This window comes from Mycteria americana, chromosome 7 (assembly GCF_035582795.1).
Source record: "Mycteria americana isolate JAX WOST 10 ecotype Jacksonville Zoo and Gardens chromosome 7, USCA_MyAme_1.0, whole genome shotgun sequence".
Lineage (NCBI taxonomy): Eukaryota > Metazoa > Chordata > Aves > Ciconiiformes > Ciconiidae > Mycteria > Mycteria americana.
Window position 1 is genome coordinate 47355596 of NC_134371.1, and position 11997 is coordinate 47367592.

The window sequence follows — 11997 nt, forward strand, 5'->3', positions numbered from 1 at the left end:
AGATATCTGTATATTGTTCAGAATACGTTGTGCAGTGAGACTAATAGACTAAGACTGTTAAAAACACAGATTGCAGACAAAGGAACCAAACACATGATCAGCAGTTAAAGTTAGTGTTATGTGTTGAGTTTTTCATTTGTTTCCCTTTAAAACAAAATGATAACTTGAATAAAATTTTCACAGTCTCTATAAAAAAGACAACAGACTGCTAGCTTCCCTTTACAGAACTCTTTCTTCTGCTAGAAAAATAACAGTGATTCAGGGAAATAATAAGCTGACACAGAGGCATGCAGAGCTGAACAAAAGTTTCCATTTTTGCTATTGCATTGAGCTGAGAAAATAAATTTCCATTAATATTTCAGTAATCTTAACCTTCTGGTCCACTCATGGACAATACGCTAGAAGTTCATGTTTTTTCTAAATATACCATTTATTTCACCTTATCTGACAAATACATAATTTTAACTCTGTGGATTAAAACCACTGAAAGGACAAATCATCTTGTGATGTATCAGACCCATCATTTCTCTTTTCTGATCAGGTGACTGTGAAAGTGTTTACTGCCTGAAAGTGTCTATATATATAATGTAAGTATTCACGAGCAGTTGCACGTACAACGTAGTCATTCACTTTGCTTTATTGTGCACCACTTCCATGACATTCTGATCACTATTATGCTGAAAGCTACATATAGAGACAGAACTACAATGAGAAATGAAAAAAAGAAAAAGAAAAAGAAAAGGAAAAAGACAAATAAAAAGAAAAAAGTATGAACAAATTTACAAACTTACTATGCATTTATAGAATCAGAGATTAATTTAGACTGAGACAACTATTTCTCCAGTTTACCAACTTACTTGCTTTGCTCCTTGAATCTCTTCTCAGTGACTGCTACTTATGGGCCAGTTATGCTCTGAGAAGGCATCTTCATACATTGCATAGCAAATCAGCTCCAAATAACACTCTTAAAACTGAAAAGTTGGAGCAAAATAAATTCAACTACAAAGCTGGTGGTTTTATTGTGACTTGCAGAAGTTAAAAGATATCATCAGAAAACTCTCATTGCCTGGAGTCAGTCCCTTAAAGCGTGAGCTTTCACACTACCAGTATGTTCTGTGATTACAACAGTCTGATTTTTGTGTGCAGAATTTGACTAGATGTGGTTAAACTAGTAATAAAAAGTTATGCCAGAAACAACTATGTTCAATGCACAGGGTAACAAATGAAGCCATGAAATATATATTAATTGAAATGAATAATGTTTGTGAATTTGTATTTTATGGTATTACTTGCAATACATTTTTGAATGAACAAAGCAACTGGCCATCTCCATCTCTGAGATTCTGCCATGGTCAAACGGCTACTTAAACTGAAGATCTCTTGGTTAAATATAGCAAGTGGCATTTTTTCACTGACTTTTACTTCAAGAATGCAACATTTCACTTGGTTCAAAGTAGGTGAAACTTTTGACAGGATATATTTTTTTCAAGAGCTATTCATTTTCTTGCTTTTGGGTGAATAGATATGCAGAAGGTTAATAAAATGCCATGCCATGCTTTTAACAGGTCTTTTAGTCAGTCTCATTTTGGGAGGTAGTTGAGACCACTAAGATATAAAGTCTGCTGGTTTTATTAGTTTTGCATTTCTCAGTTACTAAAAAGGAATAGGAAACATGCTTTTAAGGGTTTTTTTTTATTTATATGGGTATAAACAATGCCATATTAGTCAAATACAGAAAGGTGCAATATTTATACCACATTTTCTTTGAGCCACATCATTGTCTTTGAGCCACTTGGAATACTTTGCTTTGCTTTCCCTTGTAGTCAGATAAAATATGGGATTTGACATGGATTCATTAAAACTGACCTTACTGAGAACACGTTTAGCCGAAATTCACAGAAAGCTACACAGGTAGTTCAGAAAAGTTGCACAGCTCAGTAGTGAATGATTGTTCCCTGTTCTAAAGGAAATGCTTGCAGATGCTGATGTCTTCAGTATGATTACTATTGTTTTAGTCTGCATAAGTAGAAGTATTATACCATAAATGTTCACCGAAAATATAATACTGCTGTGACCAGATCAGGCAACACAATAGCTGACAATTTATAGCATAATAGGTCATATAGCTCTAGTCTCAACATTTCATGTTAGGTTCTAAGGGGACTGAGGAACTTTCCTTTTGTGAGGACATCTCTATACTTTACTTTCCTCACATAATCTACTGATAACATTAAAGATGTCCAATTTATAACTTACCTAGATAGCTTCTCCACTAGTAAAACACTGTGTTCTGCCTAATTCCGTGCAGTGTGCTTTGTTTACACATATTCAGAGAACACATGGCCCAAAACAAATGGACATAACAAGAAAATGACATTTATTGCTATGCTTCATTTTTTTGTTCTTTTTCTGTGTTTTAATTGTCAGAAGTTTAAGTGAACAATAAGTGTTTTAAACTTACAAAACTGACAATGTTCCATTGCCTTTCCCACCCCACTACAATTAAAACACCTCATCACAACATTTATTTAGAAAGCAAAGGACATTTCTTCTTTATCACCCAATTAAACACAAATACAATTAATTAAATGAGAAAAATATAAACTATTGCTCATTGATTTTGCTACTGTTAACTGTTCAGGATCTAACACCAGCCCCAAAACTTTCTTAGTGTAGAAATGACAGAAGTTAAGATAGTCAACTAGAGGACCATAATAAAGTTTACAACAAGAATTGGTAAAGTCTTACACTTTCTCTGTAAAACTATTTAACTACTGTCCCTAAAATATTCTCTAAGGGATATCATTGCCAATAATGGATACTTATAGACCATCTGGGTGAAATGAGTCAAGGAATTTTTCTCATACCCACACTGCAAATTAATTATCTCTTCATTGATCTTCCTTCTGTTCCAGTCTACTTCCCTTAAATGCCTCCAGATGTTGTATGGCACAAAACAAACCATGCTTGAACAACATGTTGATATATACAAAGTTCTGCTTAGTTTGAATTATGGTATCTATGAAATGTAGCTATTCCAAATAATACCATTATAGGCTTCATATTGCTTGGAGAAGGTAGTTACAGGACAGTTACAGTCTCATTCCACTCTTGCTCCAGGACAGTATAAAGAAAATATCCAGCTTGTTCTTTATTTAAAGGTTTCCTCAACACTCACAATCGGTAGCTAAGTGACTTTACCATTTGGTGGTAAATGCAAAAGCTTTCATAAAGTCATCATTGCTTTGGGGGTTGTTTGTTTTCTACATTATCCAAGAGGATACTATATTTCTACAAAAAATCAAATTGTTCAAACAGTGGAGGTAAAAATGACCCTTATATGGGCTGCAACGTTTCATATGGGTTTCCTATCTCACAAACTAAACAAATATGAAGAGCATTCCCTCCTCATGGCTACCTGAATCTAACACGGTTCCTCTGAGCAAAATGCACAAAGGAAGAGCTGACTAGGATCAAAATGGTACTCAGCATGTGACAGAAGAGACAGAAGAGCAGGAAAAGCAAAACTGTGGCAAAGGTGTGGGGAAATATAGTACAAGAGAGTAGAACACAGGGCAGCTGGACCAGCCAAACCAGAGACAAAAGCAGGAAAGAAAGGCAGGTTTCTCAGATATGCTATTATCTTATTTCTCATAAATGAAGATGGACAGATTCACCTTCTGCCCCACAAATGTCAACTGAGTGGTTCCTCATAACCCAGCAACTGCATTCATGCTCTTCTGCAGTGAAGGAACTGAAAAGGAAATTGTATAACAGAATTAGTTAAACTTCTCTGGAATAGAAATCTCACAGATCCCAAAGGAAAAATAATGTATTACTACCCATCATCTTTCTTCCATTTGCTTTAAAACCAGTCTGATAACCTGATAGTATGTGAAAAAGGTAACAGTATTTACCTTTGCTCATAGTCAAGTTTCTTCCAATCAGCTACATGGCATATCCCTAAAAATGGAAATATTTTTATGTGCTTAATCCCAGCTGGTTAGGTTTGGGGGCTTTTTCCATGTTTAAATTCTAGATCAAATTTCAAAATAAAATATAAAAACAAGAAGACAGTGTACCTGGAAAACTCAAAACTTGGAGCAGAAATAAAAACCAACTCCAAACCATTAATTTCTTTCAAATCTCAGAATTTCTAGGGTTTGAGATATTATTTTGGAAGGCTTGAGACTGGAAATATTGCAACAAAATTTAGAATATCAGCCTATAACAGGTTTTGACATTACTCAATTAAACTCACTGTTTGGCCAATGAAAGTGAGGACTACTTTGCAACAGAAAATGAAATATTGCATAATGCCCCCAAAATTCTAAAATCTCACACTTCAGCAAATCTGTTAGACATCCTGTTGTGCCCCAGCAAATACCTTAAACTTGATAAATTCCATAACAAATTTTCATTCATTACTGGCATACAAAATTAAGGCCTTAGTGACATCATTTTACATATAGAAGAGTAGCAATAGAAATTATAAAAATAATGATAAGAATTTCCCAATGCTAATAATTTTTGGAAAAACTTCAAGATCAACAGTAAAGCTGACTGTTACCCTGGGTTTCGTGACTCATCTGAAAGACCTGGTATTGCTCTGAATGACACTGTTGCTTTCTTCATCTTCTTTGTGCTCAAATTATAAGGCAATGTGGCAAAAAGCTTGACATAAAAGAAACAAAAAACAAAGTCTGGATGCAGACCTGGTCCTTTCAAAGCAGTGAAGATCTGGCCCACGAAGTTTTATTTACATCTAAGGAAACTGTATCATAATTTCTTTTTCTCCATGTTGTATTTAATTCCACTGTTAAATGCAGAGCTAAAACTGAATCTACATCAGGCAGAACACTCACTGCACTCCAACGTAATTGAAAAGTGGATCCACATATGTTCACAGGCACAGACATATCCTTCTCCATATTCAGCACCTCCTGTTTATTTATGGACACCTCAGATCAATGTGTGTCATTTCAATCATTTGCCACAATAGCTGGGGGGCTTGGGGGTGATTGTAAATTTAAGGGTAGACTGAATATTACATTTGGGATTAGGTAATGTCTGAATAATAGCTAGCATAGAATCACACAGTTTCTGAGAGTAGAGCTGAATGCATGGCTTAAACAAACAAGGGTACAGCAACCCAGAAAGAGCAGGCAGTGCCAATCTATTTCACAGGGCAGGAGGGCTCCCTGACCTGACCCTGGGGGAAAACGACAGGTTTGCAATGGCTGTTATCATCCCGCCACACGGGTCTCCCAATCTTTGACACCACTCCAGTAAGGGGATCCAGGGGCTGCGTTGTGCCAGCAGGCCCTTTGTCCTCAGCAAGGCGGTGCTGGCCACAGCGAGCAAGGGAGACAGACGGTAGGTCCAGCCTCTGGGCCAGGGACGCTACCTGGGCCCTTCCTCCCACACCGTGACTGTCTTGCCAGACACTCCGAGCCCTGGAGCACACTGAGAGCCAATATCCACCCGCAACACCCGTGCACTCTCTCCCACCACAAAAGCCAAACAGCCCGTAAAAGTACACCTTGACCTCAAAAATACTGAATCCGAGCATTCCTCTTCCATTTGCCCCTCCAGAATGGGTCGCAACAAGTACTTGTGGCCAAGCAGACATTCTGATTTAATGCAAGGGCTGCGCTCTCACGTTTACCTCGGCCTTTTCTCACAACTGACAATGAAACTGGGAGAGCCGCCAAGTCTGTGCTCCAGCTGCGTCATTCTCCGAGATATTACAGAATAAGTGAGCCTAATGAACCACGGGAGACAAGAATATGCTGTGCTTCAGCCACTGTCACAAGGTCTAAGCGATGCTTGGATATACAGCTCGCTTCTCAGACCCCTTTGGAAAAGCCACAGTGGATGTTCGTTTGCAGCAAGCCATTGGGGCTAATGATGGAAGATCTGTGGTTTTGATTTGTACAGGCACAAGCTGACCGTGCAGCAGGCAACGCGCTGGCTTGACGGATGTCATAGGCTGGAATAATTGATTGCCACGGCCCACCTTCCTCTGCTGACCCAGACCCCGCATTTGGTTTGTCGCAAGAAACGGATCAACTGTCTGCGTGGGTAGGCACCGCTCATAACTGACAGCCCACAATGTGGCTGCTCTGGGATACAGATGTGTGTATGTATCGGCCTTGGAAATACTGCATTTTAACTTACCCACGTGTTGGTTTGGGTTTCTTTCTTTATTTTATTTTCTCCTGTGTTTCTGTGATGTGGGAAATGGAGTGCTGCATTGCCTTAAAACCCACCACTGCATTGCCACTAGTTATGACATGATAAAGTTACAATCCAATTCATTAAGGGAAAAAGCATTACGCTTCAATTTGATTGCCATTTATTATTCACTACATACAGAGAATCACTCATGCTCGAATACCAGGGAATCGCATATGAGGGAAACAGTAATGCAGAAACCAAATGGAGAAGGACGCTTCTCCTGAGTTACAACTTGGCATTAACATGAATTGCAATGAATGGATCTTCAGCATTGTTACTAATCTGGAAATTAGCCATTCCATCACCAGAAACATACACCTGTTTTCCAGTACATTTGTTGCCCTCCTTTTGTCCAGAAATAACATCACAGTAGGTTCCAGCCGGCAGTCCAGTTTGCAAATTGACGTTCATATTCCTATGTGAAAATAAGTGAACGCTATTTATCCATTGTTTTTAAAACAGATGTTTCAAACTGGGTATAGGATTTTTGAACCTGATGCTACTCCCTTACTTTGAGGGGCAACGTAAAGTGTGAGCTTTCTGATCCTACCCCTCTTTCGCTCCCTACGCCCCCGTTTTGGCTCTCTAGACCTGGCATGCGACTGCATGACTCTAGCTCCGGCTGTAGGGATCACTCTTACCAGGAGAACAGGACATTCCCCTTCCCATTAGTATTGCTGATAAGGGATGCTATGCTGCTCTCTGGGGACACAGTCTCTCCCACTGACTTACCAGTCATCATTATTAAAAACGATGAAGCCTTTATTACCACGACCAAAAGCTACTTGATTGCTGCCGTTGTCCCACCAGTTGGAGAAAGGCTGACCATCCACCACATTACGGAAGATAACCATGTTCCTGAAAATGCAAGGAACGGCTCTCACTGTGGCTGCAAGAGCTCTAAAGCCACGAGGAACATGAAGCAAAAGCAACTGCTTTTACTTATTTTTTCTCCACAGTGTCCTACTTTATTTGACGCCAGCGATGTTCACAAACCCAGTCGTTGCCACAGGTAGTGTCTGCATTGATTGTAACGGGCTTTGTTGATCCATCCGAGTTACTTGGTGGTCCAACCCAGTCATTGATGTCCTGTAATTAAAAAGGGAACTTTAAAACTTCTTACTGAAAGTGCAGGAGTCTATCTGTAGAGAAAAGCTAGATGGAGCATCAACTTCCCACCTGCTAGACTCAACCTGGGACAGAGAAATCACTTCACAAATTTAAATGCACTGGACTGCTTCTCTGGCCCTGTTCTGATCCTTATTCACCGTGAATGTTATCTTCAGCATTACAAGCTTACCCGTCCATTTACAAAATATCTTGGCCAGTGAAAACTTGACATCACGCGTGTGAACCCATACGGATGAGCAAGCATGAAACCAACTGCCATTTTATAAAGCCTGTTTGTCAGACAAAAAAAGTAATGAGACGTGGAAAGAGAAACCGTGCCAGGGAACCGACAGACAAACAAGCAAAAGGAAGAAGCATCACCCAGGCAAGAGCAATCCCTTACCGGGCGTCCCAGAAGGTTAGAATGGAAGCTCCACCGGCCCCGTGCCCCCGCTGGTTGTCGTGATTATCCACAAAGACCAGGGCTCTGTCGGAAGGCACAAAGCCCCAGCCTTCTCCCCAGTTCCTAGCCAAAAACACAAAGACTTGAAGCTACTCCCTCAACTGGCGCATCCCAGCATATCCCGGGTAAGTCGCAGCATCTTCATCCTTACTTTAAGTAGGCCATCTTTTCTCCGTTCCACTTGCGGATCACTGTCCCCAGTTTTGCACCATATTTGAATTCTGTCACTCGGCCGTTTCCAAAGTAGTCACTGCCTTTGATCGGCTCTCCGCCCAAGTCAATTACCTGGTGCATAAAAGAGAAACCGTGCATCACTTCTTGTCTCACAGAGGCAAAAAATGCAGTGTACAGTCCTCAACACTAGTTCTTGCTTTACACTGAGAGAAAAAATTTTGAAGTATGTTTATTTCTGCTGTGTGGATCAACCCAATGTCGGTATAATACATGTAAAAACATGACTGAAGAAAGAAGAGGTAAAGTTGTATGACCATCTGTTGTGGAGGCATTTTTAAAAAGCAAAACTACTTATGTCTGCAGGGCTGCTCCAAAGAAATGGCTAGCTCTTTCTGGGATAAAGTTGGATGAAGATGTATTACCGCCATTCCTCTGAAGGAGGGCGGTAAAAGAGATACCAAAGACAAAGACAAACATAAAGGAAAAAACATGGAGATTACCTCCTGGTAAATGAATGGTTTTGTTCCTGCAGAAAACCATTTAGTATTTAGATTTTTCAGCTTGTCCAGAAATGCTCTTATGTCCCCAGGCCACATATGCTTGGCAGCATCAATCCGGAAGCCTGCCACACCGATATCAATGAGGTAGTTCATGTACTCAGCAACTTTGGAGCGTACATAGTCCTTCTCCAGGGCCAGGTCAAGAAGGCTAACCAAGCGGCAGTCCCGGACCTATGTAATGAAAACAAACAAACAAACAAACAAAAAGTTCTGAGGTGCCACTGTGTCAGCTTGTAAAACCTTTCAATGAAATGTTTACATGTTTCGAGCCATGAAATCAATCCTCTTTGGATATCTAATTTGCATAGAAGAGAATTATGCCAAGGTCTGCACCAAGACATAGGCAAATTTACTATACAGTTCAATACTCAAGTTAGGACAGTTGGTGAAGGATATCACCTCCCTGTGCAGATGTCATCAGAATTGAGGATGAGAAACAGCATGATATATTGTTACAAAGTGGCTGAAGGAAGAGCAGTAACCTCGAGAAAGAACTGCCACACATTCCATCTACAAAAAAGAGTATGTCACTCAACCAGGGTACCACCTTGCACTGCTGTCAATTTTCCAAGGGGGCTCCTTATCAAGATCAGCTGAGTTTACAAGCTATAAGAAAGAGCTCACCGGCTGAGCCGAGTACACCGAGCTCAGTTCAGGAGCAAACTCCTGCACATGCCCATGTGAAACACGTCGGGGGGATTCTTGATTTCTCAGTACTTAGAATATTTTGCACCACAAGAACCTTTCTTGTACCTATGTTCACTACTACATTCACTTGTCAGGTGACTAAGCACAGGTTTTGTGAGAAACTACTCCCTTTGTTCGGCCTTACTGTAATGTTAACACAACAGGTTAAAAAAAAAAAAAGGAAAAAGAAAAAGATTTCAAACTTTTGCCAGAGAAAGTTACCTGATATACATCACCATAATTTTCAATATCTCCAGTTCCAGTTCGACATTTGCCATCATTGAAATCCCAGCCAGAGTATGGCACAGCTGGAAAATCTCTGTTCCCAGCATTAAAATAGCTTCCACAGGTAGAATGGGTGCCTGAGCCACCCACAGCCCCACACATGTGGTTAACAACAGCATCCACATAAATATGAACCTGGAAAAGAAATAAATGCATTTCAGTATGTTTTGTGATGATGGTGAAGTGATAGCCAGAGCTTTACCACATCCCTATTAATTAGATCTTTTTTTCCCCTTCAGTTTATTCTCAGTTTATTCCTCCTTTGAGAACAGCAGCAGTAACTTCCCTCAGCTGAAACAGCACTTCTTGCCATATCAGATACAGACTTTTCAAGACACTTACTCCGACATTGTTGCATCTGGTCACCATGTCTCTGAATTCATTTTCGTTTCCTGATCGAGTGCAGAGCTTGTAGCTGACGGGCTGGTATCTTTCCCACCAGGGTCTGTTTGGGTTAGTAATGACAATATTTTCATTTGGAGGTGAAATCTGCAGATGAAATGAGGCACTTTGATAAGAAATCAGTTGGGTTTATTTCCACTTTTAAGAGCAAAATCTGCGCTCGGCACCTCTGCCCTCAGAGGCAGGCTAGCGCCCAACCCAGTCTCTCTCTCCCACAGCATAAGCTCAGGTTTGTGAGATGCCCGTCTTGTAGACTAACAAGAAAGAAGTTTTCTTCTGTTTCTGTGGGCTGCCCAGGTCCAGCATGGGGCTGCTTTCAAGGACACGTTCATGGGAGGGCTGAAGCCACAGGAATTATTTTTACCTGCAATAGTGACATCCTTAGGAAAGCCAAAACTAAATGTTTATGCGCTTCCCTCAGAACAAGGTAAAGAAGAAAACTTAGCTTTGCAGGGGAAGCATTTCAGAGGAAAGCGTGCCCCTTTGTAACTGATCTGCTAGAGATAACAATACCAGTCATTGGCCCTGCAGGGTCTAGGGTTGCATCTAACAGCAGTTCCTTCCATCCTTCCCCTTCCAACACCAAAGTTACTTGGAGCCGGCTGTCTCCAATTCAGGCATTTTGATTTATTAATTGAATGCTACAATACCATTTCCTACGTACTCACAGGAAACAGCTTACCTGAACTCCTCCAAATCCATTAGGAGCTAAATAGCGTTCACACTCAAGAGCAATATCGGCCCAGCGCCACTCAAAGAGATGTACAATAGACGTCCTCCCAGCCTGAGTGTTGGGGTTGTACTGCGCCCAGCAAAACCCTACAGCTGCGAGTAGGAGGAGGACTTGCATGATGCCTTCAGTATAAGGCTGTGGTCTCTCCACTGGCAATTTATACTCCTGCAAGATGACGAAGTTCCTATTGCAGCTGTCAAAATTCACACAGATCAATGCTATCAGTTATTATTTGGCTAGCTAGCTCAATATCATTCTTCTGTTTTGTTTTTTTCCTGGATTGCCCAACAACTGAAGATAAAATACTTTTTCACAATGATTATACATTACCATAAACCAAGCAGTCTGTGAGCAGTGCACCTAAATTCATGTCCTGGTTTTGGCTGGGATAGAGAATTTTCTTCCTAGTAGCTAATATAGTGCTGTGTATGAGATTTAGTAGGATTTAGTATGAGAATAATGTTGATACACTGATGTTTTAGTTGTTGCTAAGTAATGTTTACACTGGTCAAGGACTTTTCAGCTTCTCATGCTCTGCCAGGTGCACAAGAAGCTGGGAGGGGGCACAGCCAGGGTAGTTGATCCAAACTGGCCAAAGGGCTATTCCATACCATATGGCATCATGCTCAGTATAGAAACTGGGGGGAGTTGGCCAGGGGGGCAGCAATAGCTGCTCGGGGACTGGCTGGGCATCGGTCAGAGGGTGGTGAGTGGTTGCATCACTTGTTTTTCCCCAGGTTTTGTTCCTCTCTCTCTCCGTCTCTTGTTATTTTCCTTTTCATTAAAAATTATTGTTATTTATTATTATTATTATTATTATTATTATTATTATTATTATTATTACATTATTAAACTGTTCTTATCTCAGCTCACAAGTTTTCTTACTTGTGCTCTTCAGATTCTCTCCCCATCCCACCGGGGGAGGGGGGAATGAGCAAGAGGCTGCACGGTGCTTAGTTGCCAACGGGGGTTAAACCATGACAATTCAGAATTGTACTCTTTCCAATCATGGAAACAAAGATACTTTATCAAAAGTATTCCAAAGCAAAACACATAGACTCTCAAAGGGGGCTCCGGAAGGTAAAAGGAAAGGGAGGTGATTAAAAGACAACTGAAAATCTAACAGCTCTAGGAGAATGAATGTGTTTGCCAGCATTCAGAGGCGTCTAGCTCTCAGGATTAGTCCGAGCTCAAACGAAGGCACCTGATCAGCCACTCTCAGTCAATAACAGATGTACCGCACAACATGTCGTGGGTCTTCACCAGGTGAATCACACTGTTAACTAGAAACTGACCCCTTTTCATGCCTGAAGTTTTTCTAGCATCATTGCCCAGTCCCTGCT

General features: G+C 40.6%; 1 protein-coding gene across 1 annotated transcript; it reads right to left on the bottom strand.

The window, feature by feature from the left end:
- Positions 1-6335: 6335 nt before the first annotated feature.
- Positions 6336-10889, bottom strand: LOC142412648 (pancreatic alpha-amylase). Its single transcript, XM_075508225.1, has 10 exons — positions 10604-10889; positions 9862-10008; positions 9457-9654; positions 8488-8718; positions 7965-8098; positions 7754-7876; positions 7541-7640; positions 7208-7329; positions 6973-7098; positions 6336-6655 (listed from the first exon to the last, which is right to left on the bottom strand). Exons 1-10 carry the CDS (start codon positions 10769-10771, stop codon positions 6466-6468), a joined length of 1539 nt encoding a protein of 512 aa, XP_075364340.1. The 5' UTR covers positions 10772-10889; the 3' UTR covers positions 6336-6465.
- Between the last annotated feature and the right edge of the window lie 1108 nt (positions 10890-11997).

What these genes read in the sequence shown, in the direction of transcription:
- LOC142412648 (XM_075508225.1), bottom strand. Translation starts at nt 10,771, where the DNA reads ATGCAAGTCCTCCTCCTACTCGCAGCTGTAGGGTTTTGCTGGGCGCAG. An exon ending in ATGGATTTGGAGGAGTTCAG is followed by an intron (nt 10,009 to 10,603) that starts GTAAGCTGTTTC and finishes TTTCATCTGCAG; the next exon opens with ATTTCACCTCCAAATGAAAA. An exon ending in CATCGCTGGCGTCAAATAAA is followed by an intron (nt 7,099 to 7,207) that starts GTAGGACACTGT and finishes TTGCATTTTCAG; the next exon opens with GAACATGGTTATCTTCCGTA.